The 19,665-nt window shown below is 53.4% G+C and overlaps 1 protein-coding gene across 5 annotated transcripts in view; it reads right to left on the bottom strand.

The window, feature by feature from the left end:
* Nucleotides 1-19,665, bottom strand: part of CROCC (ciliary rootlet coiled-coil, rootletin) — a 35,658-nt gene that overhangs the window by 14,089 nt on the left and 1,904 nt on the right. For 2 of the 5 annotated variants that reach the window (XM_066637143.1, XM_066637140.1), the window contains exons 2-16: nucleotides 17,136-17,292; nucleotides 15,646-15,797; nucleotides 9,337-9,528; nucleotides 7,244-7,327; nucleotides 6,276-6,373; nucleotides 5,761-5,926; nucleotides 5,373-5,479; nucleotides 4,386-4,613; nucleotides 3,696-3,792; nucleotides 3,315-3,419; nucleotides 2,931-3,161; nucleotides 1,639-1,838; nucleotides 1,275-1,457; nucleotides 727-871; nucleotides 8-154 (exon numbers count right to left, since the gene is read on the bottom strand). In XM_066637143.1, coding sequence (XP_066493240.1) covers nucleotides 8-154; nucleotides 727-871; nucleotides 1,275-1,457; nucleotides 1,639-1,838; nucleotides 2,931-3,161; nucleotides 3,315-3,419; nucleotides 3,696-3,792; nucleotides 4,386-4,613; nucleotides 5,373-5,479; nucleotides 5,761-5,926; nucleotides 6,276-6,373; nucleotides 7,244-7,327; nucleotides 9,337-9,528; nucleotides 15,646-15,797; nucleotides 17,136-17,292 — 2,292 coding nt within the window. Of the gene's footprint in view, nucleotides 1-7; nucleotides 155-726; nucleotides 872-1,274; nucleotides 1,458-1,638; nucleotides 1,839-2,930; nucleotides 3,162-3,314; nucleotides 3,420-3,695; nucleotides 3,793-4,385; nucleotides 4,614-5,372; nucleotides 5,480-5,760; nucleotides 5,927-6,275; nucleotides 6,374-7,243; nucleotides 7,328-9,336; nucleotides 9,529-15,645; nucleotides 15,798-17,135; nucleotides 17,328-19,665 lie in introns of all 5 variants that reach the window. The other 3 variants (XM_066637145.1, XM_066637141.1, XM_066637142.1) reach the window with 2 other exon arrangements.

A 19,665-nucleotide genomic window follows, 5' to 3' on the forward strand; every position in this document is an offset into this window, starting at 1 on the left:
CCCTCACCTGAACAATGATGCGGTTCAGCTCTGTCTTGTCTTGAGCAAGGCCCTCATTGAGGGCACTCATCTTGGAGAGGGAGTCATGCAAAGAGGCCTCCTCCGCCTTCAGCCTGTTCAGGGCAAGTTCCGTCTCGGCCTGGCTCACCTCAGCCTGGTGAGACGAGATCACAGAAAGGGTCCATACTGTCAAAAAGCAACTATGTGGCTGCATTTTGGTGGCAAGCTTTCAGGAGCACAGCAGCACAAATCAATCCGAAAGACAGCCAGCTAGCAGAAAGCTGATGAGATGCCAAGGAGTTATCATGAACATTCCAACTTTGTTGAAAAGTGGTATGTAAGTATTTTTAAACACCTTGATGGCAAAGGTGTCCCTAATAGAACCTCGACAAGCAGCGCAATAGGGCTTTGAGGGTTGCAGGGAGACCACAGCCCATCAGGGGCTCCCTGGGTAATGCCCAGGAGAGCATCAACAGCCCACTGGATGCTTACAGAACTGCTGGATGAGAGAACCCTTAGTCTGGTCCATTTTTCAGAGAGCAGGCACTGCAACAAAGCGGACAGCTGCAACAGAGCCCAGCTGCATCTGCACTGCGACAAGACCCTGAAACTCTGCACTCCTGCTCTGAGCCTTTAAACATATCCCTGGACTGCTGGAAGATTCAGGGAACCCAGCAGGAGTAGAGCCAGTCTCTTTCCAGCCCCCAGGAAGTGGCACTTGCTCACCTTGGCAAGGGCTTCAGCCATCCCAGCCTTCTCATCCTCCAAGACCTCCTTCTCCAGGAGGGCCTTGCTGAGTGCCTCCTTCACCAGCACCAGTTCCTTCTTCAGGGCGGACTTCTTCCCCTCCAGCTGCTCCAGCTGTTTGTGCCTGTGAGAGAGAAGGGAGGGCACCACATTGCTGAATGGCTCCAGGGGGCCCCAAATTCAAGAGTGATGTTGGCTCACAAGCACCCCAAGACTGGCAAAGCTGCATTCACCAGGCACAGTGCCAATTTTCAAGTTGGACAGCCAGTTTCCAGTTGAACAGCAGGGTGAAAAGGGGGGGGGAACTGATGCCTTAAGCAGCACTGATGTTGTTGCCCGTTCCTCCCCACTCCCACTGACTGAGTCCCTCAAGGCAGAGCCCTCGTCTCTCACTCAGAGAAGGGCCCTCCAAAGCCCCGCCCTGCGCCAGCAGAAGGCACACTGCCAGCTTCCTCACTGGGGTCTCTCGCAGCCCTGCACCCCAGATGCAGGCTCAGTGCCACCCCCACCGCTACTGCCCCACCTACCCCCGCTCAATTTCCTTCTTGGCCCGCTCCCGGTCCTTGGAGAGGTCCTCCTTCTCCTCCTCCAGGTCATCATGCCGGCGCTGGAGGTTGCTGTTAGCCAGCTGCAGCTTCTCATTCTCCTGCCGCAGCTCCTCCAACTTCTGCTGGGCCACTTGCAGGCTCTTCTCCAGGTGGGTCTTCTCACTGATGTCAGAGGAGGGAGAGAGATGCTGATACCTGCGTGCAAATCACGCAGAGGCGCTCCGGGCCGCGGACTCCAGTCTCTCAGGACCTACTTGTTTTTTAATCTAATTTTTTAATTTCACCCAGCACTCTGGCTGTTCCCCAACAGCCCACAGGTGGGTTGCAGGATGAGCTGACTCACCTGCCCAAAAGCTCCGCTGACAAGCGGAACCGGCTGGCATCGCGTGTGGCATCCTCCTGGGCCTGGGACAGGCTGTCCATGTTGTCCCTTAGCTGCAGGATCTTCTGCTCCAGCGAATGCCGCTCATTGTCACTCTCTGCCAGCTGCCTCTTCAGGGAAGTCACCAGGTCCTGGGCAGCCTCATGTTTTGCACGCACGTCCTGGCCGCAGATTTCCAAGAACTCAACATCTCACTCTGGGGCAGGTTACTAGCAAGCCCGTAACACACACACCGGCCCCAGAGTGAGCAGACAAAGTCAAGACATTTTTGGTGGCTGCTCAACAGTGAGGGAACTGCCCCCCCCTCATTCTTAGGAGGACACTAGAACAGCTGCTGTTAAGACAGCACAGTAGAGCTCTTTTGTAACACCCATCTTGAGATGACTGAAAGGCAGCTAGAAGTCTTTTGAACAAACAAAATACACACACACGTTCGGGTACAGAAATGGGCTTTTGGGAGTTTACACAGTGTGTTTATTTTATTGTAAAAACATCCATCCTGCCTTTTCTTGTAAAACAAACCCCCAGCAACTACCACATCAACAGCAATGGAAAAGGGGGAGAAGCGAAACAAACTAAGTTTAGTTCAAAACAGAAGCATAAGACCAGAACCACAATTTAAACTGGCCAAATTTTCAACATTTTAAAAGGGATTTTGGGGGGGGGGGATTTTTACAGAGGATGTTAGTCCCAAGTATTTTCTGATCCCATTGGAAGTGGCAAGTATTCCTCAGAATCTATTTTTTAAACAAACAAAACCCTAAGTTCCCAAAGTTTTTATGAAAATGTGCAAATAATGCCTGGGAAACTTTAAGAATTGCAAGTGATGCTCTAAACAGCTCTACCCTCAGCGAGCAAAAACAGATATGTTCTTGATTCAGACGGCAGAATCCAGCCTCCTTTGGTGCAAAATTGCAATGATTCCAGCACAGAAATAGCCCAGGATTCGTGGACCTCTGTCTGTCCATCTGTCTTTTGGGAGTAACTTTGCATTACAGAGTTTTAGTGAATCTGGGCTCCTGTGGACCAGAATTAGCCTCTCCTTCTACACCCCCCCCCCCCCGAATTTTTTAGCTGACAGGCAACAGAAAAAGAGGACTCCTGCACAGCTTGAGTCCCTGACAGGAGATTTGGGAGAAGAAACCCAATTCCAAGGAATTCTACCCATGAACTGTTCCCCACGAACTATGCGCCTGATGCTGCGAGTCGCGTGAAACCATGCAGCTGCCTCCGCTTTGCAGCTCCACTCTCACCTGCAGCTGCAGCTGGCGCCTCTGCAAGGCTGACTGAACAGCTGTGAGGGTGGAGTCCGAGAACACTGGGGAGATGCTGCGGCGAGGGGAGGAGCGGCGCAGCGGGGATGGCGTTCGGAGGCTGGAAGACAAGCCTCGCAGGCTGAAGCCAGTGGTGTCGCTGTCCGAGGCGTCAGTCGTCCGGTCAGTGGCGGGCAGGTGAATGCCACTGTCTGCGTCGGAGAGGACAGCCTACGGGACAAGAGCCAGCCGCGCCATGAAAAAGAAGCGTGCCCCGCTCTACAGAGGCTGCCGCTGCACTCGGGATGAAAGCCAGCAAGCCCACCCTCACCCGGCAAACACTGCAGGCGCCAGGAGTGGGTGTGCTCCCTCCGGCCCCCCTACCTGAGCAAGGTCTCGCAAGGTCTGCTGCAGCGCCTCGGCCTCCGTCCGCAGGGCCTCAATCTCCTCCGCATCTGCTGCCACTTGCTCCTGGGCACGAGTTGCCTCCTAGGAAGTGGCCATGCGGGATTAGCAGGCTGAAACTTCACAGGTCCTGGGTTCAAGGCATCTTTGGGACTCAGTTATCTGCGGTTTTCCTGGACATGCTCCCCGTCTTTGTGGCTAATCCTGCCTGTCCTTCCACGGCATGCCAGCCTCACGACTAGCTCCAGAGAACTTCTGCAGACCCACCGAATGTCCCCACAAAGCCTGCCTCAGTCCTCCCCTGTCCAACCAACAGCTGCCCTTCCCCCACATCATCCCCACCACTGCTCTGTCCCTTACCAAGACCTCCAGCTTCTGGGTCAGGATCTCCACTGTCTTGGCCTTCTCTGAGTTCTGGGATTTCATGCGCTCCAGGCTGGACGTGACTTCACAGAGTCTGGGGTGGGAGAGGAACAGAGGAAGCTGCCTCAGACCTAGTCCGGTTCTTGGTTTGCCTGGCCCAGAGTTGTCTGCTCCGACCGGCAGCAGCCACTGAGGCTCCTTTGCAGTCCTGCAACCTGACGTGTAATCTTGGATCCTCTGGGTGCAATATGGGTGCTCTGCCCTGAGCTAAAGGCCCACCTGGTGACTCAGGGCTCAATCCTATCCAACTTTCCAGCACTGGTGTAGCCGCAATACAGTCCCAAGGTAAAGGAACAAATGTCCCCATACCCTGAGGAGGCCTCTGTGACTGCCTTCCCACCACCGGATGCAGTGCAAGTCCCACTGGCACAGCTGCACTGGCTCTGGAAAACTGGACAGGATTGGGCGCCCAGGCAGCCACACCCCGGAGTCAGTCCTTGGTCCACCTAGTGCAGTCATGCTAAGCTCTAACCAACAGCAGCTCTTAGACAGAGAAGGGTTTTTTCCCAGGTCTGCTTCCTGAGACCCTTTTGAGGGGGTGGCCCAGTCCAAAACAGAAACACACACACACACACACTCACACACACACCCCGCTTCTCATGTAGCTTTGCCCATCAGGACCAGTACCTGTTGCTCAGCTCAGCCTTCTCCGTGTCACACCTGACCTGCAGCTGGATCATGTCCCGGACTTTGTCCTTCAGCTGCTCCTCCAGCTGGGCTGTCAGAAGGGCCTGCTTCTCCAGGGCTGCGCTGGCACTGGTCTCCGCCAGGCGCAAGTTTCCACTCAGATTTAAGCAGGCGGCATGTGCCGTGCGGGTCGACCGTGACAGCTCATGATTGAGCTCAGAGAGGTCTCTACAAGGCAAAGCCGGGGGGGGGGGGTGTCAGCACCACACACAGGCCCCATTGCACAGGGGCTGCACACTGGACATAGAAGCTGCCCCACCCCAGTTGCCAGGCAGGGTGTACATAAACTAGTTCGAAATCTCTTTTGTGGCCATGGCTCCCAGCCAAAGACTTCCACTAGGGACAGTGTCAATAGGAGCCCAAAGATGTGGGCTAATCTCAACCATGGGCAAGAAACACAGAGCATGTGGCATTAAATCAAAATAAATAATAATTGGTGCCAAGACAAACAGAACCAAAGTACTGTAATGCACTCGTTCCATCCATATTACAAAAAGGGAGCGTGAGGCCCTTGGCTAGGCCATGACAGCATCTGAACTGGGGAGGTCCTGAGCATTCTGAAAATCTCAAATATTGTTCCTGTAAAAGGACAGAGCAAGTTTCTAGATCTCAGTGCCAAGAGAGCATGGAAAACACTTGGACCAGTACAGTGCCAAGCAGACAGGAGGCAAGGTGCTTGGGCTTTCCATTACCCACTCCCAGGGTGAGCGGAAACATTCAGCAAAAAGAGGACACGTTTCACTTAATGGATCTAGAAGCAGACTGCAGGATTTTAAACACCGCATCACCCAGAAAAGCAGCGTTTTGTGATCCTTGGCACCTTCAACAGCTGCAAAGGGGCTGCAAATTAAAACCAGTTTCAAACTCATTTAAAAACCTGCAGTGTGGACATGCCTAACGCAGAGGCTAAGGCACCCCAGCACTGACCTCTCCGTCATGGTCTTCAGTTCACTGAAGTGTCGTCGGAAGCCCACCACCTGCCGCCAGAGGGTGAGCAACCGGCTGTGCTCATTGCTGAAGTAGGTGTTGAATGTCTGGGGAGGCAAGAGGAAGAGCCTTGGCGACCTGCATCAATGGGCTAAGATTGGCTTTGAGTGCTGCTTGCTGCAGTGCAACCAAAGGAACCACCAGAGGTCAGAAACAGGCAGCCAACTTTGGAGAGGGCTACAAATTCTGCTCACAGTGCAGATGCTCAGCTCACGTTCGCCTCTTGACAAATAGGTTCAGAACCTGCCGAACCTTCTCCACTCCTCCCAACTCTCTTCAAAAGAAAGGGTCACCTGCCCCCAGCCCCAGGTGCTCTCCCGCCTCAGACCTCTTCCTCACGCCTCCACTCTGCCTCCCGCTGCTCCAGCTCATCCCGAGCTTTGGTCCAGTCCGTCGTCAGCTTCCGGATGTCTTCGCTGAGAGCCTGGTTGGCAGTGTTGGCCTGATCCAGCTGCTCCCTCAGCATGGCATTGACCTGGGCAAGGCTGGCACTCCTGAAGAGAGGGGGTTGGAAGCAAGATTTACCAGCAGGAAACACCAATAAGGAATTATTACAAAAAACCAGGAAGCTGCCACAAGTCTAGCACTTGGTGCCAGAGCCCCTCCAGCTCAGGGCTGTCAATGCTGATGGGCAGAGTCCCTCCAGGGTCTCCGGGGGACTGTCCCAGCCCTTCCTGGAAATGCTGCTAAGGACGGAACCTGCAGCTTTCTGCATGGGGGGCGGGCCTCTGTCTCAGAACTACAACCCCTCCCAAATTTATTTTTTTGCAAATCTCACAACCTCTGCACAAGTCATGGAGGAGTGTAAGATGTTCCCACAAGCCCTCCTGCCCGGCCACCTGCCTTTGCTGCTCCTCCTCCAGCCGGATGAGGGCATTTTCCAGGTCACTGCTATGCTCCTGGTCATGGCGCAGGCGTGACTCCGTCATGTCCAGGTGGCTCTAGGAAGGAAGACGGTCAAGGCAGCTGAGGGTTAAACACCCACATTGGGACTCACGGAGCTTCACCCGGATCCCTGGGCAGGCCTGGACTTTGCGTGCTCCAACACCTCCACAGACTTCTTCTGAGCATATACCAAAAGCCTGCCTTCATTAGAGTCTAGGCTCTCTTTATGCCCTCACTCCCACAACACCTGATTTAAGTGCCCAACTTGAGCAAGTGAAAAACAGAGAGCCTATGAGCATGTACAGAGTGCCTCTCCTCCATGCATGAAGCATCCAGGCCTCTGCACCACCAAGGGGGTTAGAATTTTTGGCAGAATGTACCCAGTGGGACACGCCAATGGCAGTGCTGATTCTGAGGCATGTAAATGTTTCTGTGGTTCAGCTGAAAGAGCCAGACAGACTGGTCTACACTGCAGGCTCACAACTGACTTAGCAGTTATCCCCCTCTTCCTACAGCTTGGGGTCTGTAGTTCCATAGGGGGCAATTTCCAGCAGTAGCCCCCCCCCCAAACTACAACTCCTAGGATCCTTAGGGGAAAGTCGCAACTGTCACCCCACTTTAAAACCAAATACAAGCTGTAGTGTAGGCACACCTTCGCATTCTGAAACTGGATGGGATTTCCAGAAGATGCTCAGCTGTGAGACATGCCCGATTTGAAAAACAGCTGCTGCCAACAGCTCGGTTTGGAGAAAGTGCTGCGGCAGAGACCAGAGTGGTAGAGTTCCCAGGCGGGGAAAAACAAACCCTTAAGCCCCTCTGTGTTTCCCAAGGGGGCCCAACTGGCATCCAGGAGGGGCAAGGCAGTGACCACAGCTCAGAAGCACCCCAGCTCTCACCCCCCCCCAAATGTGAGGGACATTTCTCACCACCAGCCGCTGCTGCTCCAATTCTGCCGCCTTCTCCAGCAGTTGCTGTTCCTGGTCCCCACACTTCTTTTTGTACTGGAGCACCTGAGAAAGAGAATGTGCAACAGATGGGACTATCACAAGAAAGGGGGCCTGGCCTCTCCGACACTTTCATCAAACAGAAACAGATCAGGGGGGTGTCGAGGAGGGAAAGGGTTATACTCACAGGGGACTTCAATTATCCTCATATCGACTGGGTCAATTCGGGTTCTGGTCATGACAGACAGACTGGATTTCTTGATGACTGTGCCTTAGAGCAGCTAGTCATGGAGTCCACCAGAGGACAGGTGACTCTGGATTTAATATTGTGTGGTACTCAGGACCTGGTTAGGGATGTGTTGTTACTGATCCGTTGGGGAACAGCAATCATGCTGTGATCCGTTTCGACATGCACGTCGGGGGAAGAATACCAGGCAAATCTGTCACAAAACCCTTGACTTCCAACAAGCAGACTTCCCTCAAATGAGGAAGCTGGTTAGAAGAAGGTTGAAAGGGTTGCAAGCCATGATGTGTATGTGCAGCCTCTGATTTTAGAAATGGGCTATGTCAGAATGCCAGATGCAGGATGCTGGTCTCTTGTTGTTTTGCGTGGGGCATCTGGTGGGCCACTATGAGATACAGGAAGCTGGACTACGTGGGCCTTTGGCCTGATCTAGCAGGGCTGTCTACTTTCTGCCCACCAGGGATGGAGAATCCTGCATGCATCAACACAGCAAACTGCTTTGTCAAGAGTCCTCCTCTTCACTCTGACTGGCAGCCTCCCTCCAGGGTTTGGGCAGGGCTCCTCTCAGCCCCAGCGGCCCAACCTGCAGATGCTCAGCTCCTCACTCAACTGCAGTGAGGAGTGTAGAGAGAGAACAAAAGAAGACTAGACCATGTTTGGACTCCATTTTGTGGAGTGGCTTCCATTTTGAGAAGTAAGACCTGAACCAGCTAAGTGGCAGCAGATGGGAAGCGGTCAGGGAAGGTGCAAGGACACTGTAAACAAAGAAGATTCCACCTAGCTTGGATGGTCGATTGGGCTGTAGGTATTAAGGTACATAATTGGGGAGGTAGCTAACTCATCATCAGAAGATCAAACCATCTTTTCAATGCTTCGGTCAGGTGAACTAGCATTGCTCTTAGAGCTAACTACCTTGTAAGTGATAGGCTTAGTTAGAGTAATAGCTTTATTGCTTTAAATATATATCTCTGTTAAATCTCTATTGGTTGGCAACCTTCAGTCTCAAAAGACTATGGTATAAGCCTACATCTTAGGACTATTCCCTATTCCCAGGCGGCCTCCCATCCAAGTACTAACCAGGCCTGACCCTGCTTAGCTCTTTTATAAAGGGATGTAACCATAACAGTTTTATTCTTAATAAATATACTTAAGCTATAAGCTTCTATATTTTTTTATAAGTATCTGGAACTGTTGGCATTGTAAATTCAGTCTAGCTGCTCAGCCACTCTACTGTCTGGGTTAAGCTTTCCAGTTTTTACTGGGTCCCTGTAGTTAGGGCCAGCACTGCTTGGGGAGCTAGTCATAACCATCCAGTCCCCTCCAAGGAGGCTGTGGGTGTCTAGCTGTGTGCCCTCAGCTGGTAACACAGGCCTACAAAATTGAGGGTCAGAAAATTTTCCCCCCAAACTTTAAGGTGGTTTGATATGAATTTGGGGTGCCGATTCCAAAAATGGCATCCGTTTTGCCCTATCGCGTCTAGTTTTGGAGATACAGTATAGCCTCATTAGTGAATGGTTCAAGCAGCTTTCTCATGAAGAAGCCATGGTGTAGGCTTCCTCATGAGGAAGCTGCTTGAACCATTCACTAAAGAGGCTATGCCGTATCTCCAAAATTAGATGTGATAGGGCAAAACGGATGCCATTTTTGGAATCAGCACCCCAAATATACCCAGGAATTGGTGTAACGTTTAAGGAAGCAAAATGTGTGCTGCCCTGTGCAACAGTCTGTGAATTTACAAGGAATGACCACCCTCCCAAAATAAATGTGCAGCCACCTGGCTCCAAGCGAGGCTCCTGGGCTGCCTGCCCTGGCCTGGCTCCCCGAGGCTCACCTTGGCCTGCAGCTTCTGCACGAGCTGGGCCTGCCGCTGCTGCCCCTCCTGATAGGCCTGCAGCTTACGCTTGTAGGCCGCCTGCTCCTCCTCCAGCCGCCGGCGCAGCTCGACGTTCTGCTGGGCCAGGCTCTTGTTCTCCAGGGACTCCCTCTCCCGCTCACCGGTCTCCAAGCGCAGGGCCTGCTCTAACTGGGATGGAAAAGGCAGGTGAGGCTCCTGGGCTGCCTGCGCTACCTGGTCCTAAACCCCTGTAAATGGAGTGAGGAGGCAGGCAGGGTGAGCCCATTTCCGCAGAAAAGCAAGAAACTATCCCCCCCCATAGTTGGCTGCCTTGGCAAACGACTCAACTTATTTGCAGAGTCTCCCCACCCCATTCAATCTGCTGTTGCTCCCCCCACTTTTTGCATGGACAGTACCAACACCTTCTCTTTTCCCACAGACAAAAAGCTCATTATCTCCTGCCCAAACGTGCCAGGTGCTGCACTGGAGCCGTTTGTCTCAAGAACTAGAGTGTGCCAGGTGCTGTGCAGAGCGCAGGCTGGCAGGTGCACCACAAGGGAGGGAAGGCAGACTCCCAGTCACAGCCCCCAGCCCTGATTGAACCACGTCCCCTTGACTGCCTGTGTGGCCTCTTCCACCAGGTCAGGAAGCGGGCAAAAAGAGTGGTCCTTCTCAGGCATGGAGGAGAGAGCCACAGGCGCGTCCCTGAATTCCACACAGATGCCCAAAGGGAAGAAAACACATTCCCCCTCTTCAGTGCATTCCTTCACCCTGGGTAGGTCACAAGAATAGGGTCAACTCTGGATCAACACAGACCAAGCTGTCAGGAGCAGTTGAGGGGTGCTGAAACAAGGCAAAGGAATGGAAGGGCAAGAGGGAGGCACAGCCCAGAAGCTGCAGAGGGGTAAGGAAGGAGGTGGCCAAGGGCCCCCCCCCCCCCCGATTCCTCTCTGCAGCCGGCCTCACCAAGCCTCAGCTGCCATTTCACTGCTCCCCTGTTGCAACCTGCTCACCTGTAAGCCAAACGGATTTTCTCAGAGATGCCAAAGGTTCCAGGTGATTTCTCCCTCTGGTCCCCCCCTCAGCAAAAAGCAAAACATGTAAAACTCCACAATCCTGCTTCCTTGAGTGCCAGTGGAGTGTTGCAAGAGTCCAGATGACCGATCTAGTCCCAGTGCTGGCTAGTGCTTCTGAACCTGGAAGTCATGAATCTCCCCACCTCTTTCTCCTCTATATATCTGTCTAATCTTCCTGTTTAAAGGCATCTGAGCCTGGAGCTGCCATCACCCCTTGTGGCCATGAGTTCCACAAGTTAGCAACGCAGTGTGTGTCACATACACTCTCTTCTGCTGCTGTGTACACAAAGGCTGTAGTGTAAGACTGCAAAGCAAGCAAGTAAAAGAGGAGGGGGGCTCGAGTCCAGAGCTGGCACTCTAACTGCTAGGCCTTAGTGTTCCTTGAACTGTTCTGGGCAGCAGCTTACCAGCTGGTTCCTTCGCCTCAGCTCCTTCTCCCTCTGCTGGGCACTCAGTCTTAAAGTGCTCCAGTGGATGGTTTGCTCCAGCTTCCACATCAAAAGACACTGCAAGGTACCCACTCCCAGTGGGTGGGAGCAGGGAGGCAGCTGCCCACTCTAGTTGGCTGCCCGTGGGGAAACAGAGCCGCACATTTCCTCACCACTGCCCAGAGCAACACCCTCCGTGTCTCAAGAATAATTGTACTAATCCCACAATTGTCTTGTATCGCTACGCCAGCTCAGAAATAATTCCCGCCTCCCCAAACATTGGTTGCACTGCAGTGATGTCACCGAATACCCACAAATGAGATCCACTGTGGATGGAAGAGGTGCGCAGGCCCAGTGGCCCAAGAAGTCTGGCGCAGAGGGAAAGGGAGGACAAAGTAGCTGCATTTGGGATGTCTACACAATTCTACTCTCTGGCACACACCCAGAGGCCCTTCCTTGCAATGGCCTCAGACGTTCAGGGTCAAGGACCAGGAACACTGTGCATGGGCTGGATCTTTTTCGCAGCATTAAGGGGAAGGATCCAGGCACAGGCAGCCACCACCCACTTCTCAGTGACCAGGAGGAGCCAAGGGCCCTGAAGAGGGGTCTGGCACCGACAGGCTCTTCGGCCACAAATAATCTGGCCTGCTAAAAGAGAGGATTTCAAGGGGGCTCTCCGGACAGGCCAAGTGCCCTCCAAAGGCAGGTGCAAGGACCGTCCTGGGCAAAAACAGGCATAAAAGGGATACCTACATCTGCATTGGTGATTGGATCAGGCCCCTTCAGGCGCAAGCTCTCCTCCAGCTGCACAACCAGGCATGGCAGAGAATCAAGGCCAAGAACAGGACAGCGGGAGGGGACCCCCTCAGATCAGGAAGAAGACAGGAAAGGGGGGAGGAGAAAGGCATTAGCTCCCAAAGCCAGTGCTGCTCCAGGTCAGACACACACCCCACGAGCATCAAACAAACAAAGGCACACTCAATACTTCATTCGGCATCAACCCTGCCAATGGAAATGCAAGGGAACCTCAGACCACAGCCCCCCCCCCCCCCAACAAACAGCAGCATGGTGGACCAGAGGGCAGTAGGGGCCCTGCACAGGTCACGAGTGGACCAGGGTTCCATTTCCACGCCACAGGGCAAGCAGAGGTCAGGGAGGGACAGCGGCCAAGCCCCCAAGACCCCGCACCTTGTGCAGAAAGGATGCCAGCTCTGGAAATGGCCACACTGCAAAGGACTGCACCCCCTCCCAGCAATGCAGCTGGTTGCTCAGCTGAGACCAGAGTGCCCACCATCGCTCCCAGTTCAGCAGGCATCAGCGGAGTGGTCCCTCCCACAAGCCATCCCGGGGCACTGCTCCCGCGCCACTTGCCCGTTCCACTCGCTTCCACACATACAGCCCAGCTGCTTTGCCGAGGGGCTCCCCCTCACGCTCCTCCTGACGGGCCGCTTGGCCAGACATGGCCCTTCCTTCCCCAAGACTCCCACTCCAAGGCACACAAAGCCCATGCGATGGGAGGGGGAGGGGGCAGGTCTGTGCAGGCCCCAGAAAGAAAGAGGCTCAGGCTTCCACAAGCCCCTCCCTCCCCCGCATGCGGAGCCACCGGGGACCCTAATCCGCCTCCCCAGTCAGAGGCCAGGAAGAGCCTTGTGAAGGAGCAGTGACAAGAGGCTTGCTCTTTCTCCCCTCCTGCCCCCCTGCCAGCCCTTCTTCAAAAGACAGACAGGCGGGGTTGGCCAAAGCACTCACACTGGGCCTGCCCTACTGCTCCACTCCCCACTGTTTCAAAACAGGACCCCTCATCCTCATTTGCATCTTCAGAAGAAGGGAGCACCAGCGCCCTGTGTGAGGGAGCTTGGGCACCTGGGGGTGGGGGAGACAGCATATCCACACTTGGGGGACCAGGCATTGCAGGGCCACTTCCACAAGATTATGACCCTTTTCCTGCATACCTGGAGGGGCAGTAGGACAAAAAGGAGCAAATGAAAGATCTGCCACGGTGAGGGCTGGGAACTTGCTCTGCTGTTAACACAACATGGAAGTGGGGATTCTCAGGCCAGCGGATCATCTACAGGACCAGCACACGCAGCTCTGTCCCAACACTCCCGTTCTGCTTAAGGACATAAGAAGAGCCCTGCTGGATCAGGCCAAAGGCCCATCCAGTCCAGCTTCCTGTATCTCACAGCGGCCCACCAAATGCTTCAGGGAATCTTCTGCTTCTGCAGAATCCTGACTGGTGCATCAACCCTTTGCCCTTGGAACAGTTTCAGACCAGAGAAGCTGGAGAGAACACCCACCCCAGAGTGTCTCTACCCCAATTCCAGCCTCCAGTCTTCTCAGGCTTCTTTCAGTCTTAAAGCTTTTTGTCCAAGGAACTCCTCTAGTTTCAGATTTTTTATTTTTTTGTACAAAACACCACCCCCCCCAAAGAGGAGGGCCTGTGTGAGCAAAGTTTACCTTCTCCCTCAGCAACAGCTGCCATAGCAACTTAAATTCTCCTGCCAGTTGCCATGGTTACTGGAGCACATGGGGCCAGCCCCCAACAAAGCCTTGCAAGGAGAGGAGGCACCTCCCCACCATCCTGCTCCACCAGGATGGGCCACCCGCGCCCCCCTTCCCTGGCATTGACTGCTGAATTCTGGCCCCAGCCAAAGCAGAAATCCCAGGCACCTCCCCCCCCCCCAAAAAAAAACAACTTGGGGCGGGGGGGAGAGAAGGAAGCTAGGCAGGGAGCCACCAGCATCTCTGTCAAAGGTGCCCTTGCAGGTGCCCTTGCAGGGCTCCTCTGGTGCCCTCTCTCTCTTCAGAGAGAGAGCCATGTTTTCTCCACCCTGGTGAAGAGCTCAGGCCCAAGACCCCCCTTGCCCCCCAGACCTTCCACATCTCTGCAAGGCAGGCAGAACTTCACCACCACCACCCCCCCGGCGCTTGGAGCACTGCAGACAATGGCCTCCTTTTGGCCCAGCCCCAGGAGAAGGCTGATGCCACAGCAACGCTTCAAAACTTCTCTCTCCACCTCAGTACTGATGTCTGTAATATGGGAGTATCCTTTGCTTGCACAAGAACCCCTGCTGGGTCTGGCCAACAGGTCCTGGTCTCAGGTCCAACACTGGCCAAGCGGGTCCATCAGCCAGTTTTGTGGCACAAAAGGAAATCAATCAAAATATCCACATGTTCCAAGTGCCCCAATCCACCCCCAGGACAAGAATGAGCTGCAGCCCCCACTGTGGAGCCAAGAACAGGCCCCTGCAAGCCCGGATCCTGAGCAGCCAGCTGGACTTGTCCAGGCAGGCCAAGGCCCGGGACAGACAGCATTCAGCCCCCCGCCCCAGTTCCCTCACAAAGCACTCAGGATGCATTCCTCCAGGTCACTCCTCACCCAGACACAGAAAGGAGGCCACGTGACCCCCTCGGGAGTGGGAACACGGTGTGACACAACACAGAGCCAGAGAATCATGGGCAGTGCTCCATCACACAAGTGCTCCCAGGCAAGAAAGATCTGCCCCCATAGCAGTAGGTCCAGCGGGGAAGGGGTGGAAAAGCAGACTCATTGTTGGGAGGGGGTGCCAATCCTCCCTTGCCCAGAATCTGAACCAAAGGGGGCGCAACTGTGGCCTCCCACAGCAGATGCCAGGCACCATAGCCCTTGGTCAACAGATGGGAAAAAGCTGCCCTGGAGGAGGACAGTGCCGCACAGCAGCACCAGGAAGCAGGCCAGTCATGGGTCTGCAGGTGCCTCGGGAGGGACCTGACTGGGACCCAGGAGTCAAAGGAGGGGACCCAGAAAGTTCCTGCGATCTGACACTTTCCTATCTCACCTGAACTCGCTGCCTGCACATGCATGCAGTATTAATTGCTGCTGCAAGCCATACACACCGGGCTCAGGAAAGCATCCATGACCCTCCTTAACACGGTGTCAAATCTGGGAGGAAACTGGCCTGCTATAGTAGCTGTTTGGCTTGTGGATCCATGAAGGAGTGTATAGAAGCTCAGGGACCCAGGTGTGGGGCTACTGCTGCTGCAGAAGTTCATTTTGGTCCATTCTAGTGTGAGCCTAAATACAATGATGCTAATTTTCTGCAAACGATTTTGTATATTTCAAAGATTTTAGAGAGACCTAAGAGTGTGTTTGGTTTTCCGAATTACTTTATCTAGCTGCCAGTGCCACGTGATCAGGTAGACCTGGGCTCTGCAGCAAGAAGCCTAGTAGACCTGGGCTCCAAAGACTATTGTGGTTGTCAGTACCCTCCCTCTGCCTTACGTTGCCCCCTGTTCTGCCTGCCCCCTTTGGGAGGGGGCCCAGAAGAAACTTTGTACTCCCTGATAAAATTCCTCTCATAGGCCCTGCTGAGACCCAAGTATCCTTGGGTCAAGGAACCAAGCCAAGGAACAGAACATCTAACGCAGACAAGGTAGGCACCTTCCCTGCAGGCCAAAGAGAAATGACAGGCATCCAATCTCAGTTCTACAATTCAAATGGCATTTAGAAGTCAACTGCTGCTGGAGCATAAGTGGACTATGAAACTCATTCATGAGACAGACCCTCCAGCTCCACATGCAGCCCCCTCCAGTCCTGTACTGTCAGCAATCTTCTCCCTGCCTTGCCCCTTCCGGAGTAAACTGCAAGCTCCTCAGGGCAGGGGCTCTGCTGCTTCTGTGAACTGCACAGCATCTGGCACCTAGTTGGGGCAGTGTCAATGTTGTGCACCACCTTGGCTTGCTTGGAACAGGAGCCCACACAGCAACCAGCCCGTCCTCCCTGCCAGTGGGTGGTGTTAGGGACTGGTCTCTGGGGCACCTACCCTCTCGCTGATGGCATTGTACTTGATGGCCAGTTCATCGCGCTCTGCCCGGCTCTGAGCCAGCAGGTCCTCTACCCGGGACAACTCTTGTTGGAGGATGCGATTCTCTTCTTGGAGGGAAAGGAGGGACGACATCTCAGCATGGAAGGCTGCTGCAGAGGGACACAGAGGGTAAGCTTAGCTGGGAGTCACCACTCTCCCACCCTGTCAAACACACACACACACACACACACACACACACACACACACACACACACGCCTGACCGTGTGCAAGCTTGGACACTCTGCATATGCCCTCAGGCATGCTGAATGGCTACAGAAAAAGGAAGCATGGAGCCTTGATTACAGCATGTGTTGTATTCAGAGCAATGCATGCTGGGAAATCCAGGACCCAGGCTAGCCATTCAACCATCCAAAACAATAAGAAAATATTGCTTTCCATTAAGTCTTAGCTAAAAATATATTCATTCCCTCCAAACACGGAGGCTCCATGAACGCTCAGTGGTTGAAGTCATAAGAGAGGCACGCCAGGATTAGCACTCTCCTTACCCCTTGGAACTCAGGGATTGCTACAGATAAATTCATATGGCACATTCCAGAAACTGTTGGCAGTTGGAATGTTTGTGAACATTCCTAGGCATCACTCTGGCTTCCCAGAGATGCAAGCTGTTACTGTGGATGGACAGATGGACGTGGTAGCTTCGCAGCAACTCCCCCAACGTGCACAAGGAATGGTCATGAAAATTCCAACTGCTCAGCAGAAGGTGGCAACAACAGAATGCAGAAGAGCAGTGCAGGCTTGGTGAGGAAAAAGGCACCATTTGCTTTCCAGCTGAAGAAATCCATCAAGTTTATCCTCAGCTCATCACAGGAGGAGCTCACTGATCAGGATGAGTCACCCGGGACTCACTGCTTCTCCACCTGTGCCCATATGCCCTGAACACTGCTTGCTTCCTACTTGGCAGTGCAGAAAGTCGCGCCAGCAACTGTGACAGCTTTGGAGGACTGGGGCTGAGAGGGCAGCTGGGTGAACCACACAGACACCAGCATGCAACAGTCTGGCTTCCTTGTTCTTCTGCCACATGCCAGAAGCACAAAGCAGGCCAAGGAGAGGCAAAGAACAGCTGCTCATGGGATGACCACGCACTGAGGAATGCAGGACGTTGGCTTTGGCAGAGGGCAGTGCCAAGGACCCCAGTTCCCTGGTGCCACTTCAAGTGAGAGGGACCTGCAGCTCTTCTGCAGTCGCTCATTCTGATAAACAGGCCTCCAAACGCAGAAATGAAAGGCAGAACACAGCACTGCTCCCCTTGCAAAAGCTGCACTGCTTGGCCGCATTCTATGGCCGACGCTTTGCCTGGCAGCAGCTGGAATGTCAATTAATATTTTTATTGGCTTCTGATAAAGATGCACATCGTCTGTCCAGCTCTCACAAATGACACCTAAGTGGGCATGCCTCGTTCCTGGCCTCATACTCAAGAAGCTCACACCTGGTGTCAAGTGCCAGACCCTGAAGAGGCCTGCATTCCCTGCCCCACACCTTCTCTGCTGCTTTCCAACAGGTTCTTGGTGACAATCTCTCGGACCAGAGCCGGCAAGCGGGTGGGCGGTGAGCCTTGGCTGGATCTGCTGACAGAAAAGCTCTTCCTGTTGGGTGAGATGAAGATGCTGTTCTCCAGTGTCTGCCAGACAGGAACAAGAACTCATCAGTGACAGAAAGTAGCAGCCTGCCCCAGAGCCCCCATCTTCCCAGTTGGCAGCCAACACATGCAACTGAGCGCCATGTGAGATAAGTGCCTGGCTGGATCAGGCCCAGGTGATTCTGACTAGCCAGCATTTCTACAGTGGCCAAGGAGCTGCCTACCTGGCAGCCCGCGAGCAGGCAATGGAGGCGGTACCTTGGCCTGACGCCAGTTTTCAGAATCCAGTATTCAGGAGTTCCCCTGACTCTGCTCTTTCTCCATGAATTCAGTATGTCCAACCCTTTAATAAAAGCAACTTCAACTGGCCCCTGCTGCCATCCCTTAGGGCATCCAGTGACATGCTAGGTGAGGGACAACCTGCCTTTCCCCATTCTAAACATCTCACTAGACCAGGGGTGCCCAAACCCCGGTCCGGGGGCCACTTGCAGCCCTCGGGGACTCCCAATCTGGCCCGCAGGGAGCCCCTAGTCTCCAATGAGCCTCTGGCCCTCCAGAGACTTGTTGGAGCCCGTGCTGGCTTGACGCAACTGCTCTTAGCGTGAGGGTGACTGTTGGACCTCTCGCATGAGCTGCGGAATGAGGGCTCCCTCCACTGCTTGCTGTTTCATATCTATGACGCAGCAGCGGCAGTGAAGGAAAGGTTAGCCTTGCTTTAAGCAAAGCCTTTTATAGGCCTTAGGCTAATGCAAGACTTTCATTCATTTATATAAATTTATTTAAATTTTAATGTAAATTAATTCTTTTCTTTCCCAGCCCCCAACACAGTGTCAGAGAGGTGATGTGGCCCTCCTACCAAAAAGTTTGGACACCCCTACACCAGACAGTTTCATGGGATAAGCCCAAGTTCGAGTCTTACCTGGCAGAAAAACTCACTCTTTGCACTATACACCATTTTTACAGGGCTTTTCCACCCCATCCCCCCATTGCCTTTACTCCTGAATGTGGCATCCTCTCCTGTGCTCCCAAGTCCTCTGCCCCCGCTTCACTTTCCATGCCATTTTTTGCACCTTTCCCACCATAAATGCAGCTCTAAGACTCCTCCCTATCCAAGCATCTCTGGTTCTGTTGGCAGGGTAGAAATGCCTTGCACTTGCCCAGAGCGTATCTCTGAGCAGAGCTGCCTGCATCTTGGGACCAGGTTTCTCCACAGCTTTTGTATAAAAGGATAGACATTTATAGCGCCCTAATGCCCAGCAATCCAATCAGGTGCCCATGTTATCCCAGGGAAGGTTTTATAGGTCATTCTCAAAAGTGGACCTGGAATGCAGCCTCCTGTGCTGGCTGCTCCTTTGCATCAGGAGAGAAAAAAGATCAAAGTTTCCATCCCTCTTGCCCTCCCTCCAGCATCATAAAATATCTTAAACAAAGAACCAAGCAGGATGTTGTCGTCCCCCCAGGACAATCTAGACTGCTCTGAGAAGGCTAACTGGCTGGGATATGCCCCCATACCTCTCATTCTACAGGTGGGTGGAGAATGCAGAGGGACACACAGTCAGTTGTATCAACATCCTTAAGCATAAAGTTCCCTGGGGAAGACCAAGACACACACTGTGCCCGTAGACTAGGCAAGGCAGCGTGCTAAAAACTGCAGCCTTTATGTTGCGATTGTGGCAGGAGGGGTCAGAAGCCTGGGCTGATTAGTCGCAGATCACCAGCAACCTGCCAGATCCTGCATCCATGGTCTGCCCGCCGGAGAACAGGAGCGTCATTGCCTATGTAAAAGTCTCCTGCAGTCTGCTGAGGAAGACAGTCCTCTACAGTCAGCTGACTGCTTTGGGAAACTGGGCCGTATCTGGGCCTCAAGAATGAATTTTCTGGCTGGCAAAAGGTCCAGGATAGAACTCAGAAAGTTGTTTTACTGATGCTGTGTATCATTACCCTGTGGAACTCACTGCCCCATGGAACACTTGCACAGACACCCTGATTAAAAAAGAGCTAGCCTCTCAATAGCTGTCAGCCAAGACTTACAAGCCTCTAGCCTCTATAATATCCACAATTATTAAGTATTTATATTGGGCTGAGCATGATTTTGTTGCAACAATCCCACACAAGAGGGCAGTTTCATCATTTCCATTTTGTAGACCAAGACCAGGGTGTCTTGCTTAAGGTCACCTAGTTAATCCATGGGCAAAGGTGAGATCTGAACAGGGAACCTCCTGAATCATTGCTCAGCCTCTCAGTCACTACACCGCATTCATACATCATACAGAGAAGCAGAAAAACACTTTGATTTTTAGTGTCAGGAACAAGGAAGGAGGGCAGACATCATGCCCTCCTTGCACATTTCCCCACAAGCATCAGGCTGTCCACTGCCAGA

This window comes from Tiliqua scincoides, chromosome 9 (genome assembly GCF_035046505.1).
Source record: "Tiliqua scincoides isolate rTilSci1 chromosome 9, rTilSci1.hap2, whole genome shotgun sequence".
Taxonomy (NCBI): domain Eukaryota; kingdom Metazoa; phylum Chordata; class Lepidosauria; order Squamata; family Scincidae; genus Tiliqua; species Tiliqua scincoides.